This window comes from Engystomops pustulosus, chromosome 2 (assembly GCF_040894005.1).
Source record: "Engystomops pustulosus chromosome 2, aEngPut4.maternal, whole genome shotgun sequence".
In the NCBI taxonomy this organism is placed as follows: domain Eukaryota; kingdom Metazoa; phylum Chordata; class Amphibia; order Anura; family Leptodactylidae; genus Engystomops; species Engystomops pustulosus.
In genome coordinates this window covers 41,437,528-41,452,998 of record NC_092412.1, presented here as the reverse complement: position 1 = coordinate 41,452,998, position 15,471 = coordinate 41,437,528, and the positions used below count along the sequence as shown (strand labels likewise).

The window sequence follows — 15,471 nt, the reverse complement described above, 5'->3', positions numbered from 1 at the left end:
GGGGGCAGGCTGGGCTGGCTGTATACTACTGGGGGCTGGCTGTATACTACTGGGGGCAGGCTGGGCTGTGCTGTATACTACTGGGGGCAGGCTGCGCTGGCTGTATACTACTGGGGGCAGGCTGCGCTGGCTGTATACTACTGGGGGCAGGCTGGGCTGTGCTGTATACTACTGGGGGCAGGCTGCGCTGGCTGTATACTACTGGGGGCAGGCTGCGCTGGCTGTATACTACTGGGGGCAGGCTGCGCTGGCTGTATACTACTGGGGGCAGGCTGGGCTGGCTGTATACTACTGGGGGCAGGCTGGGCTGGCTGTATACTACTGGGGGCAGGCTGGGCTGGCTGTATACTACTGGGGGCAGGCTGGGCTGGCTGTATACTACTGGGGGCAGGCTGGGCTGGCTGTATACTACTGGGGGCAGGCTGGGCTGGCTGTATACTACTGGGGGCTGGCTGTATTCTACTGGGGGCAGGCTGGGCTGGCTGTATTCTACTGGGGGCTCGCTGTCAGCCTATATACTACTGGGGGCTCGCTGTCAGCCTATATACTACTGGGGGCTCGCTGTCAGCCTATATACTACTGGGGGCTCGCTGTCAGCCTATATACTACTGGGGGCAGGCTGTATACTACTGGGGGCAGGCTGGGCTGGCTGTATAGTACTGGGGGCAGGCTGTATAGTACTGGGGGCAGGCTGGGCAGGCTGTATAGTACTGGGGGCAGGCTGTATAGTACTGGGGGCAGGCTGGGCAGGCTATATTCTACTGGGGGCTGGCTGGGCTGGCTGTATACGACTGGGGGCAGGCTGTCAGCCTATATACTACTGGGGGCTGGCTGTCAGCCTATATACTACTGGGGGCTGGCTGTCAGCCTATATACTACTGGGGGCTGGCTGTCAGCCTATATACTACTGGGGGCTGGCTGTCAGCCTATATACTACTGGGGGCAGGCTGTCAGCCTATATACTACTGGGGCTGGCAGGCTGGCTGTATATTACTGGGGTTTGGCTGGCAGCCTATATATTACTGGGGTTTGGCTGGCAGCCTATATACTACTGGGGGCTGGCTGGCAGCCTATATACTACTGGGGGCTGGCTGGCAGCCTATATACTACTGGCGGCTGGCAGGCTGGCTGTATACTACTGGCGGCTGGCAGGCTGGCTGTATATTACTGGGGTTTGGCTGGCAGCCTATATACTACTGGGGACTGGCTGGCAGCCTATATACTACTGGGGACTGGCTGGCAGCCTATATACTACTAGGGGCTGGCTGGCAGCCTATATACTACTGGCGGCTGGCAGGCTGGCTGTATATTACTGGGGTTTGGCTGGCAGCCTATATACTACTGGGGTTTGGCTGGCAGCCTATATACTACTAGGGGCTGGCTGGCAGCCTATATACTACTGGGGGCTGGCTGGCAACCTGTATACTTCTGGGGGCTGGCTGGCTATATACTACAGGGGGCTGGCTGGCTACTTGTAGGCTGTGAACAATGCATTTTCCACCCTCGGCTTATACTTGAGTCAATAGGTTTTCCCAGTTTTTGGTGGTAAATTAGGGGCCTCTGCTTATACTTGGGCGGGACTTTAGATGTAGTAACAATGTCCTTCTTGTTTCCTATTGGCAGAACACTTCTTAGGAATCATATTTGGTGCTGATACTTTGTGGCACTTTTTATCCCTGTGGTATTGGTGTGTAAATGTCTCACCATCCTCTTCTCTTTTACAGATCAATTTACGTCTCATCTTGGTAAGCGGCAAGACAAAAGAATTTCTCTTTTCACCAAACGACTCAGCGGCCGACATCGCTAAACATGTGTATGACAACTGGCCAATGGGTAAGTGGCTCTACTGCTACTAGTCCCTGCCTTCTGGTTATCATTGCTGGTGTGCCATAATCTATAGGAAACGTCTTATTATAGCATCCATATCCTATACTATACATATAGCATCCATAACATATACTATACATATAGCATCCATATCCTATACTATACATATAGCATCCATATCCTATACTATACATATAGCATCCATATCCTATACTATACATATAGCATCCATATCCTATACTATACATATAGCATCCATAACCTATACTATACATATAGCATCCATATCCTATACTATACATATAGCATCCATAACATATACTCTGCCTACATTGTATAGCAATTATAGCCGTTCATAGGTTTTGTATGATACAATACGGAGGTATAGCATAATATACTATAGAGACAAATGAAAAAATAAAACAGCACACCAAATTCTAGTGAAAAATACCTTAGCGGATTAACTCCATGTGAAATGTATTCCATTGCTCTTTCACGTGGAATAAATCCACTAAGGTATTTTTCACTACAATCTGGTGCGCTGAAGGACCGGGCACCCTCATAGGTGAGCACCGCTTTTTGTTTACACGTGTGTTTTGATAGTGCTGCTTGGATCTTTTCTTACAATACCGTACATAACATATACTATAAATATTATATCAGACACAAGTGAAATTAAACCTATATACTATTTTATACCCAACATATAATATACATAACCTATACCAGTGATGGCGAACCTATGGCACGGGTGCCAGAGGCGGCACTCAGAGCCCTTTCTGTGGGCACCCGGGCCATCGCCCCAGTGCACCAGACAAGACTCAAAGAATCTTCCTCCAGTTCCAAACAACTTAAAAGATGCTGCTTTCAGTCATATTCTGATACTTACTTTGGTACTTGTGACTGTAGGAAGGGGGAGAATGAGTAGACAGGGCCAAATTATCTTTGGAGGACCTCCTGCTGGTCCCATGATTCTCTGTGCACAGAGGGACACTGGCAAGAAGCTAAAATTATGAAAAATGTCCATCTTTCTACTCTGTTGATGTCCTCTGGAGGTAAATATAAAGTTGTTGAACAGGGAGCAATAAGTTACTGCTTTAATTTTTGGTTGGCACCTCGCGATAAATAAGGGGGGTTTTGGGCTCAGTTTGGGCACTCGGCCGCTTAAAGGTTCGCCATCACTGACCTATACTATACATACAATATGGTATATAACCTATACTATATTATAGTATTTATAGTATAGGTTATGTATATTATATGTTGGGTATAAAATAGTATATAGGTTTAATGTCATATATATATGTGATATAATATTTATAGTATAGGTTATGTATGATATACAGTACTATGTAAGTATACAGGCGGTCCCCTACTTAAGGACACCCGACTTACAGACAACCCATAGTTACAGACGGACCCCTCTGCCCACTGTGACCTCTGGTGAAGCTCTCTGGATGCTTTACTATAGTCCCAGACTGCAATGATCAGCTGTAAGATGTCTGTAATGAAGCTTTATTGATAATTCTTGGTCCAATTACACCAAAAATTTTGAAACTCCAATTGTCACTGGGGCAAAAGAAAAAAAATTGTCTAGAACTTCCATTATAAAATATACAGTTTCGACTTACATACAAATTCAACTTAAGAACAAACCTCCAGACCCTATCTTGTATGTAACCCGGGGACTGCCTGTACTATGGGTAATTTTTAAAGGACATTTACCATTAGTGTAGTGATGGTAGATGTGTCCTACTAAGGAGTTCCTGAGGACTGCTTCTATTATAACACTAAATGCTGCGATCACAGAAATATAAAGAAGTTATAAAAGTTGTGCTATGTCACCCAAGTGCCTCGGTAACCTCGTATTTTAATTTATACACACCCCCCTTAGTGCTAGCAGTCCTTTTATAAGGACACCTGTGATAACTGTTAAAGCTGATCATTTTAGCCTAAGGCTAAAGTACAGCAAATTACCAATATCCAGAGGTCCGTTTGTAACTAGGGGTTGTCTGTAAGTCGGTTGTTCTTAAGTAGGGGACTTGTATATCTTAAATAATGGATACTAGACATAGTTTATAGGTTGTATAAGATATACTATCATATATATATATATATATTATTAATAATAATAATGTGTGTGTGTATGTATTAAAATATATTTCTCATACAGAAGCAATACTGCACCCACATACAATATTATACATACTATACATATATTACCAATACTATACTAATCCTTATATTATATATTAATCCTTTGCCATCCTGGAATATAGATAGTAACAACTTTTCCTTCCTGCCATACCAATATTTAGTTTTGTGACCCTTGTCCAAAATTTATAAAACTTTACAATGGTTTGGGGTTGATATATGCTCACCCAAGGCGTCCTCTCCCCACATCTTCCAGGCAGTGCGGGCAGAGACACGTCCATGCTCTTTGCCCGCATGTCATCAGGTGGTGTGCATGCGGGCAGAGAGCATAGACTGATAAACTGCCTGGAAGACAGAAGATGCGGGGAGAGGACGACGTGGGTGAGCGCCGGAGGTGAGTACTAAGGGTTTTTTTGTTGTTTGTTTGGTTTTTTTTTAATACTGAATGGGGCACTGCTGGTCATTTTTATTAAAGAGTAGTTGCTGCATTTCCCACCCTCGGTTTGTACCCAATAAGTGTTTCCATTTTATTGAGGCAAAATCAGGATCTTCGGCTTATACTCGGGTCGGCTTATACTAGAGTGGGTAGATGTACTTATGTAAGTAGATCGGTGAAGTATCTCTTCCTTTCGCTGTAAAACTTTACTTAAAAAAAAATGAGAAATTAAACTTTCAGATCATAGTAGAACTTGTATTCTGTGTATGCTCTATGTCCGTGAACTGGTGGGTGCTATGTATACACTGGCCACAGGGGGGTCCTGATAGCCTTCCTCTCGACGCATGTTATGGTTCTTTCACACGCGGTATCCCCGCTGTGCGAGCATACCGCCGTGTGCTGGAGGTGAGGAGGAGGTGACGCCTCCTCCTTCCATAGGGAACAGCGGCACAAGGCCGCACACTCACAGTAAGATACAGTATGCTCTATCTTTTAGTGGTGTGCCGCGCGGATCGGTGCCACACATGTGTGCCCCCGGGCCACCATTGCCATCTACGAGGATGTATATGCGCCCACAAATTTGCGGCCGCATGTATGTCCCCATGAATGGCCGTGTGAATGAGCCCTTAGACGGATAGCAGCAGCATGGAGGACATTACACAGCAGTTCTGGCTTCCTAGAACTAGGTCCTCATGTATTTGCTTCAATTATGAAAGATAATTGGTCTGGAAAACCTGTTGTTTCTGTTACCTAACTAGTAATATGAGAGAATGTTTAAGGGGTTTTCCAGAAATCCATAAGAAAATCCATGCGGGCCAGAGCACTAGTAGCATATGGTAAGGAGTGAAAACAGCGAAGAGTATGTGATGCCCAACAAACTCATTAGTGTTCTTAAATTACATGAAGCTTCCTATATAAACTTTCTTCTTTCGGGCCAGGTTTTTTTAGTTTTTCAGAAGCTGGTGGATAAGATGCCGGCTGCGTGGTGCTCAGGTTATTTCTGTTTAATTGCAGTTTTCATTGTGGTTAAGGGAATAGTTGTGTCCGCAGTCCATCACTGTAGAAGCCTATGATGCTGTTCAGTGAGCTGATGGTGGACTCCTGTTTCCTGAATGAAACATCAAAGCGTTGGCAACCTATGAAGCTAATTATTTTTCGGACATTTTAATAAGTTATCCGCACCAGTGCTTCTCATTTATGGATCATACTTTGATAATACGCTGTGCACTCCGGGCGTCATGCTTGGTCCGCTGCGATTTGTTGGCATAACATTGTATTAGCAGCCGCTGCTTGGCTACAGTCAACACACTCCCCCCTTACTAATAGTGAATGTCTAATAATGGGGGCACTGACCTGATATAATTCTATAGAGGCGCTTAAAGGGGATGTAACAAGTCCACAGCAAAGCGGATGATACGCTGATTGGTGAAGGTCCAACTGTTGCGACCCCCATCAATAGTAGAGAGAGGGGTCCCGTTCTTAATAATGGGTGGAGTTATAGGACTAGCGTGTGTCTTTCTGCCTTATTCCATAGTATGTGGGTGTCTGATTTTGCAGAGAACAAGGCTCGGTTATATACGCCACTCTCGTAGAACAATTAATGGTAGTGCAGAGATACCTGAGCGCTATGTTCTGCCATTTTTGACAGTTCCATGCTATTCAGTGGATCACAGGGCACCTGCTCGACCTACCGTTCCACCCATTGGTGAAAACCGAATCCCTGTTGGGTGCCTCTAAATTGCAAGTGCCCTGGAGGCGGCTTTCTCCATATGCTTGGCCGCTTAGCAGTTACCGACTTCCTTTATTTGCACTAACATTAAGAGACTGCTGCAGCTGTTACACAGAGCAGACAGAAGGGAGTGTTCAATTTTGGGTACACGCAATATAAGTAAGATGGGATGAAATTGTTAAAGGTACCCAGTCAGCTCCCCGGACACACATAAACTTAAAAAGAATCTATGAAAACTGCAATAATACAGCAGTACAACTATCCCTATATTGTTATTCCACCTGCCTGTAAAGTCTGTAATATGTACACATGATCCCATGTCTGATCATGTTATCTTCTCTGAGCTGTGTCTGGCATATTTGCACCCTTCTTGAACACCCGCACATTTAATTCCCCTCGCGGAAGAGAATTCTTGAGGGAGACATCAGCTGATTTCTCTTCAGCCAATCACAAACAGCCAGTGTCTCTCTCAAACCCTTGTTAACCTCTCCATCAGAAATTCTCTTCAGCGTGTCACACAGCCAGCCCATAAATGATGGAACAGTAACTGGAGACACAGCTCAGCTAGAACAACATGAATATGCATTGATGGCATGTGGAATAACAATATAGGGATAGTTATACTGCTGTATAATAGCCAGGGCTGTGGCGTCGGTAAAAGCCAAGCTAGGAAAATTGAGAATTTATTTTTTCTTTTCTGGGGGGTCTCTAGTATCCGTCTGTCCTGTGGGTCTTTTGTATATGTCTGCGCTGGGGGCTCCAGTAGTATTATTGTATACTCTAGGGTCTCCAGTATTATCGGCTCTGAATGCAGTATTTGGTTTCTGTAGTAGTATGTATTACTATGCTGTAGGTTTTATCACTTTTGTGGTGGCAGATGTGTTTAGTTAGTGTGTGTTAAAATGATGGCTTCCCTTTCACACGTGTCAGGTGATGTGCCCTCCATCATAAGCCTTTCTTCAGACAATTTCTGGCATACATAAATACAAATTAGCCTTTTGTTGCCCCACTGGACACAGCCGTGAAGTTTGTTACTGAGACGGACATGAAGGTCTTTCCCTGGTATAACTTAAGATTTCTCTGCATTCACATCACACATTTTCCAAGAAAGACTCCACCAATGAGGCCATATGTTTAGTTACCTATTACCTTACAGTCCCCGGTGGTAACAGAACCTGTAGCGACGTGAACACTCCTTTGTGCCTTCTTACAGAAGTAAAATGACCCTCATCTAATGGAAATTTACAGACGCCACCGATATAAGCCATTTTTTTCCCCCCAGCTAGTATTTGTGTTGGATGTTGAATTTTTCGACAGGAAACCTTGTGTATCATTTTCTGCAAGGATCTCAGTTTGCGCTGCCTCCTAGAGATGCTGACGCCTGGTTTCACTGTTGTCCTCCGTCTGTAGAAGTAGGGCAGGGCGTCCTGCCAAGCCGTATAAACTAGCGTTCAGTGTCATAATGTGATACCACACCGCAGCGCAGCCACATTTTGTGCAGTCAAAGACTTTGGATCCGAGTTTCCTGAACCGGAGACGAGCGAGGGCCAGTATTACAATGCTGGTTGTACACGCCAAAGAGATGTGCATGGTATCTATTGTACTGTGTGCCAAGACCTGCCCATATCACACTATAGATAGAGACAGACATACATACATTATATATATATCTCACACATTAAAACATCCAAAAGTAGGAAACCCACACCCTAAGAGAGACCCAGAATAAGAGCGGCTATGGGTTGCGTCACCATTTAATGTCTCCCTCTATCCCTAGAGCTTCTTGGAACATCGGAAGCAATCTCTAATAACTCTGTCGCGTTGGGTGAATTACTTGTTTCCAAGGTAACGCCAGTCGCATTCCTCTTTCTCCTCCAGATTAACATCATTATTGCTTTAAACTACACTAATATAGTTTACTGCAGTAGAAAGACTGTTTATAGTCTGTCATAAAAATATCCTTATTGTTTGTGCTCGTGTCATACATGTCTGTGCCGGGACCCAGGGGAAAATTATCTTAAAGGGGACCTGTCAAGTAAAAAATCTGCTGTGTAATCGGAAGGCAGCGTTTTTTAACGCAAGAAGAGCTGAACTCATTGTACATAGTGTCCCATCTGCAGGTAGCATGTTATAAAGCAGGAGGAGCTAAGCTGATTGCACGTAGTGTCCTATCTGCAGGCAGGAGGTGGTCAGCTCATTGCACTGTGTCTGCTCTGCAGACGGCATGTTATACAGCAGTATACACGGAGCAGATTGTACATGGTGTCCTATATGCAGACGGCATGTTATAGAGCAGTATGCTCTGAGCAGATTGTACATGGTGTCCTATATGCAGACGGCATGTTATAGAGCAGTATGCACTGAGCAGATTGTACATGGTGTCCTATATGCAGACGGCATGTTATAGAGTAGTATGCACTGAGCAGATTGTACATGGTGTCCTATATGCAGACGGCGTGTTATAGAGCAGGAGGAGCAGAACGATAATGCAGTATCTCGGCAACATATCAGTATATATATTGATGGACCGTCCAGATGTTGGTGAAGTGTTTTCTGAAAGGGCTCACCAAAAACTTAACAAAAATTTAAAGGAAAATTGTATCCCTTTACATTCTAGTCACAGCACACCACCCATCTTGCTCTCCTAATTACATTGAAATGGTCCTTTCATTTCATACGGCAAGTGCTGTACATTGCCAAATTATGTGCTGCTGTGTTTCTGGCTCGTAGTTCCCGGTGATATTTGTCTGGACATACGTAACTCCTCTATGTATGTACAGTTGTGTGCAGCAGGTACGCGCTGTAAGAGCTTACAATCTAATTAGATGCATTGAAAATCCAGAGCGGAAGGTAAAATCGCTGATATAAGGCAAATCCTACTGCACTGTTCTTCCTGCGCTCATGAAATTACAGAAGGTGAATGTCCACTTTTGATCACCCGGCGTAATTGTCTCTACTGGTAATTGACGATGGAACAACCATCTGTTCTTCTCTAATTAAGTAAAAGCAAACCTTTAACAGAGTTTTGATGGACAAGTATAGGAAGACATTGGAAAAAGATGCGTTGAAAGGCAAACGTGAGGCTACGTGATTTATTCGACAGTCCTGAAGATTATTTCAGGGGCTCTGCAGCCCTATGTAACTACTACTACTACTAATAATAATAATAATTCTTTATTTATATTCTTGCTTTGTGCAGCGCTCCGTAATCTGCGTGTGCTATATAAATAATGTCAAATCGGTCCCTGTCCCCAATGGGGCTCACAATCTAATCAACCGACCAGTATGTTTTGGAGTGTGGGAGGAAACCAGAGGACCCAGAGGAAACCCACGCAAACACGGAGAGAAACCTTAAAGGGATTGTGCTATGTCATAAACTTATGACCAATCTTGTAGAACCAGAATAAATGGAGTTGTATATGGGCACTGCTGCTAATGTAACGATTGGACTCGCGTATATAGCAGTATATGTGCACGTTGCCTCCGTATCGGGCATCTATCTCACTCAAGTTTTTTTTTATATTTTTCCCTGCACCAATAACGTTTTAGTATTCTGCTAGCTTTGGGGTTTCTAAGGTAGTAGCACCTGTCATGTGACCTTCATTCAAAACGGCACTGCAGTAAAGCAACACATCGTTGAAAAAAAACCTACCACAGCTTGTCGACCAGTCTTTGCTATGATTAAGGGCACCCAATATTTGCCAGTACCCTTTGTCTGTCATTTTACTATGTAACCAATAAAGGAAGTCATCGGGGGAGATTTCTTAATCGGTCTACGACAGAATTCTTGCATAGTTTGCGCTAAAAAAAACTGTCTGCGCCAGGGGTTTAGATAGTTTTCGGGCTCACCCACGACTAGCTTGATGAAAAAAGCGTGGCCTAAGAATAGGGGGCATGGCCTTGCGCCAAAAATACTGTGAACCCGACAGAATTTAGTTTTTACTTACTGGCGTAAAGTAAGCAAACTAATAGGAGGTGCAGAGTAGAACCTTATGACACTTCTTTTTTTTTTTTTTTTTTAATAAATCTGCCCCATTATTTTTATTTTTTGGTGCTGGAATGTATTTTTCCTATCCTCATACAAAGCAGCACATCATTGGAGGTAAAGGAGTAAAAATACTAGAATGAAAGGGGAGTTTAGGGATTTCATTAGTGATCACCATAGTCTAGTAAATCAGATGGTGATGGGCCGTCTGATGATGGAACGTTGCTCAGTTGAGCACTGTGACTTGATTTTTATCGGACATATATGGGGGAGAGTTATCAGAAGTGTCTGAGGTAAAACTGTTCTAGTTACCCATGGAAACCAATCAGAGCTCAGCTTTAATTTCATAAACTGCTGTGGGACAATGAAATCTGAGCTCTAATTGGTTGCCATGGACAACTAGAACAGTTTTGCTCTCATACACTTCTGATAAAGCCTTTCTGCAGCTCCATCTCATTTGATTGCATAGGATTTAGCTGTACTACCAGGCAGACATATTGTAGTATGGTGGTGTGGTACAATGAAGAGGCAAAGTCCTGTACAACCCCCCTGAGCAGAAACGTTGCCACTATTGTCCTTGGAGTGTAATTGGTATAGCATCTCGGGCCCTTCATCTTGATTAGGGCTGCGGCCTCTTATGTACATATGTTTATTTTATATCTTCCATCATCTTTAGTCTGTAGAGGGGTCAATGTTGTCGCCACCAATCCCATAACTAGATGTAGGATGTCTGGGATGTGACACAAGTGCTTCACGACGAGTTGAGGTTCTGTCAGTGATCCACATAATGATTATTTCATGACAGTTTTTTTTAGCCCACACAGCCCTCGTCACCCTCATTGCAGCAAAATAATCCATTAACTTCCTTATCGCATCGAAGTGATGGTTGGACTCTGGATCTTAATGAGTTAATGCAGAACAGCATTTTCAAGATTCAATCATTGATATCATCTCCTAGAAGAACACAGTCATTAAGGTGCTATGGCACCTGGGCGCTATGCCACCCGCACCCTCCCGGTGGCCCCCATGCTGCCGTATACCCTCCCGGTGGCCCCCATGGTGCCTCACTCCCTCCCCATGGTGCCGCAACCTGCCACCGCTCCCAAGTCATAGGGGGACATGTATCACTTTTTTTTTTTTTTTTGTGCATCTTTCCGCAGTTTGAGACTTTTTAGGTGCGGAATAAAGCGGTGTGCCAGAGTTGGCTGCCTCTAGGATTTAACACAGTGACTGTATTTATCTTTGTAGCCTAGATGTTTGTTTAAGGCTACATTCACACGAACGTATGGGGGACGTATAGAGGGCCGGCGTATATATATGCGTCTCCCATACACGGCAGTGGGCTCATTGCGCCCTAAGGGAGCGGTGCGGTGCAGCACATGTGCAACACTGTTCCGTAGCCGGGAGAAGATAGGACATATCTTATCTTTCTCCAGAATCCAGCGCCGTGTGCAATGTTCCTCTATGGAGAGGAGCGGGGGTGAGCAGCGCTGACGTGTGCCCCTGTGCTATGGTACAGTGGGCACATGTCAATGTGAATGTAGCCTAACTTGTGAGACTTTTGGGCTCTGAAATTGTCCCATTCTTGCACCTAATAAGTCCCAAAACAGAGCATGCTAGATCCAGATTTACGTTTGGGAGCTACTTTTTCGGACTAAAAAGTCACAAAAGTGAGACTACAAAGGCAACTCATCACAAAGGGATACAACTTAGGATACATTGCAATGATTACGTAGGCCAACTTCAGGAAACTTGAAAAAGTGGCAGCCGAAAAACTATGATACATATGCCCCATAGAGTTGCATCTGTAGGCTGCAGCAGGACTGTGACGGACTTATATTTTGCAGGCCAGAATTTCTCCGTTTGTTATGGGTTGTGTCCTTACACTGCTGTGCTCTTGGCTCTCTGCACTGAGCTGCTCCATAGAGCCTTTCCTCTAGTCTTAGTGACTTAGTAATTGCTGCAGATACTGCTGGAGAAGGAGTGGCGCAGGAAGGGAGATTAATGCAGAGTGTTAAGAGCACAGCAGTGTTAGTACACATCCACTTTTTGGAAGCTAACCTTAAATATACCTCTAGTTTTCATAGTTCTGCTACAAAGAGCAAGCACAAAGGGGTTAGTGAGCTCTTCTCCAAGCTGCTACACTGCCTGCGGTTTTATTGTGTGTACTAATCCATAGCGTATAGTCTCCTGCAGTCCACATAGTAGGTCCACATCATATCTAGTGTAAGTTGGGCCTATGCAATGCATAGGAGATTGTATCAGAAGATTTATCAGAAATGTCTGAGCTAAAACTGTTCTAGTTGCACATTGAAAACCAGTCAGAGATGAGCTTTAATTTTATAAACAGCTGTGGGAAAATGAAAGCTGAGCTCTGATTGGGCAACTAGAACAGTTCTGCTCTCATCCACTTCTGATAAATCTCCCCCTATGACTCTGCTCCCCATCAGACAGCGCAGTCAGCCCCCTGTGGACACCCCCTGATAGTCTCCTCCAGCCTGTGAGGGCTTGTGTTTTATTATTTATGATGCTTACTACTACGCTGTCATCATCGTTCTGACCAATGTGTGTGATGAAACGGTCTCTGTAGTTTCTTCTTCACATTGTTAGTGATGGGAGGACGGTCCATGGTGCTCTGTAGACGTGCTGGTGTCTATCAGAGGGACGGTATAAGAAATCACTGACAAATGGATCTCTCTCAAATAGATGATGGCCAAATTCCCCATCCTATAGTGTGGTCCAGTATATGGGGGGTGTGATGCTGTGGTGTGAGCCGACCCCATCAGAGGGTGGTCACCATGGGGGTTTATGGCCTCATTATGGCCTCATTGCTGACTCAGAGCCATATTCGTGACTAATATTGTCCTATGCTACCATTACTCTTGGGTTTGGGAAAATGTTGCTTATAAGCCCTGGCCCATTGCTGATTTACAGCTTATCCTACACTATATGATCACCTTTTAGTCTTCACTTGTGTTCTCGGTGTTTTACAGTGTATGGTCTCCATTTTCTTGCCTTGACGTGTTACTGTCTCATGTTGTCCTATTCTACCTTTTACATTTAGGTTTGTAAAATAGTTTTGTAGCCATTTTTGTTCTGAGACCCGGCTCATTGCTGGTTTATGATGTCCTACACCATATGGCCACCTTATTACCTAGACTTTGCTCATGAGGTCCTACACCATGTGCCTTGCACTAGGTTCACGGTGTCCTACTCTATTTGAGCACCTTTATTCCTTGACTTGGCTTATGTTTGGCTCATGCTGTCTTACACCATTTGACCACCTTTATTCCTTCATGTGGCTCATGATGTCCTACTCTATTTGGCCACCTTTATTCCTTGACGTGGCTCATGCTGTCTTACACCATTTGACCACCTTTATTCCTTGATGTGGCTCATGATGTCCTACTCTATTTGATTACCTTTATTCCTTGATGTGGCTCATGCTGTCTTACACCATTTCACCACCTTTATTCCTTGACGTGGCTCATGATGTCCTACTCTATTTGGCCACCTTTATTCCTTGACGTGGCTCATGATGTCCGACTCTATTTGGCACCTCTAAGCCTTGATTTGGCTCATTGTATACTGTATGACCATCATTACTCCTAGACTCCCAAGCCCCATGATAACCATCATGTAGCCGATCTTTTCCCCACCTTGCGATCGGACATACGACTTTATATGTGGCGATCACTCGAATCTTCCCCGATTTACCCTCACATTGTATGTGATAATTGGAGGTGCTCTCCTCTTATCTCCTCCGCTGTCTGTTTATAGATCCTAAATAGAAAACCATTAGGCGCGGAGATATGTGAGCGGCTGATCTACCACCGAGAACTATAATTTGAAACCTCACGATCTTGGCCTTGTTTCCTAAGAAACCTCCAATTAAGTATTATCTTCATGTGTTTACATCTTCAGTAGCCAAAATGTTTATGCTCTGCAAATGAAACCCGTCTCACTGGTAAAACCTCATTGTCTTCTGTCTCTGAGAATGCCTCCAGTGATGGGGTGAGAAGAGTAGTGTTACCTCCGAACTATACATCTGCTCTACGAGTAATATGGGAACTATAGTCTAGTATAGTATATAGTGTCACCAGTCATTGCCTGAAGTCTACAGTGTTCTCCCTTGCATATGCAGCCACAATTGGGTACAATAACCTACTGCTTACCACCATCACCAGCCATGAAACGCCTGACCCATACGTATGGTGTCGTGTCTGAGTAAGCAATATTCATAGGGTCCCTTGGGGGTGACCCTTCCACAGAGAAAACAATCACAGATTTTGGTAACTCATTGGCAGCTTAATAAAGGGAACCGGGTATATTAAAATCTATTTTTTTGCACTGCTTGTTACAGAGCAGGAAGAGCTGAGGACATGGTACATAGCATCCTATATGCAGGAAGCATGTTATAGAGCAGGAGGAACTGAGGACATGGTACATAGCATCCTATATGCAGGAAGCATGTTATAGAGCAGGAGGAACTGAGGACATGGTACATAGCATCCTATATGCAGGAAGCATGTTATAGAGCAGGAGGAGCTGAGGACATGGTACATAGCATCCTATATGCAGGAAGCATGTTATAGAGCAGGAGGAGCTGAGGACATGGTACATAGCATCCTATATGCAGGAAGCATGTTATAGAGCAGGAAGAGCTGAGGACATGGTACATAGCATCCTATATGCAGGAAGCATGTTATAGAGCAGGAGGAACTGAGGACATGGTACATAGCATCCTATATGCAGGAAGCATGTTATAGAGCAGGAGGAACTGAGGACATGGTACATAGCATCCTATATGCAGGAAGCATGTTATAGAGCAGGAGGAGCTGAGGACATGGTACATAGCATCCTATATGCAGGAAGCATGTTATAGAGCAGGAGGAGCTGAGGACATGGTACATAGCATCCTATATGCAGGAAGCATGTTATAGAGCAGGAGGAACTGAGGACATGGTACATAGCATCCTATATGCAGGAAGCATGTAATAGAGCAGGAGGAGCTGAGCAGATCATACAGTGTCCTATCTGCAGGCAACATGTTGTAGAGAAGCAGCAGCTGAGGAGATGGTACATAGTGTCCTATCTGCAGGCAGCATGTTGTAGAGCAGGAGGAGCTGAGGAGATGGTACATAGTGTCCTATCTGCAGGCAGCATGTTGTACAGGAGGAGGAGCTGAGGAGATGGTACATAGTGTCCTATCTGCAGGCAGCATGTTGTACAGGAGGAGGAGTTGAGGAGATGGTACACAGTGTCATATCTGCAGGCAGCATGTTGTAGAGCAGCAGGAGCTGAGGAGATGGTACATAGTGTCCTATCTGCAGGCAGCAT

General features: G+C 44.4%; 1 protein-coding gene across 1 annotated transcript in view; it reads left to right on the top strand.

Moving 5' to 3' along the window:
* Positions 1 to 15,471, top strand: part of UBL3 (ubiquitin like 3) — an 88,565-nt gene that overhangs the window by 60,049 nt on the left and 13,045 nt on the right. Inside the window, exon 2 of the mRNA XM_072134364.1 lies at positions 1,725 to 1,833. Within this exon, the coding sequence (XP_071990465.1) occupies positions 1,725 to 1,833 (109 nt within the window). The remainder of the gene's footprint in view (positions 1 to 1,724; positions 1,834 to 15,471) is intronic.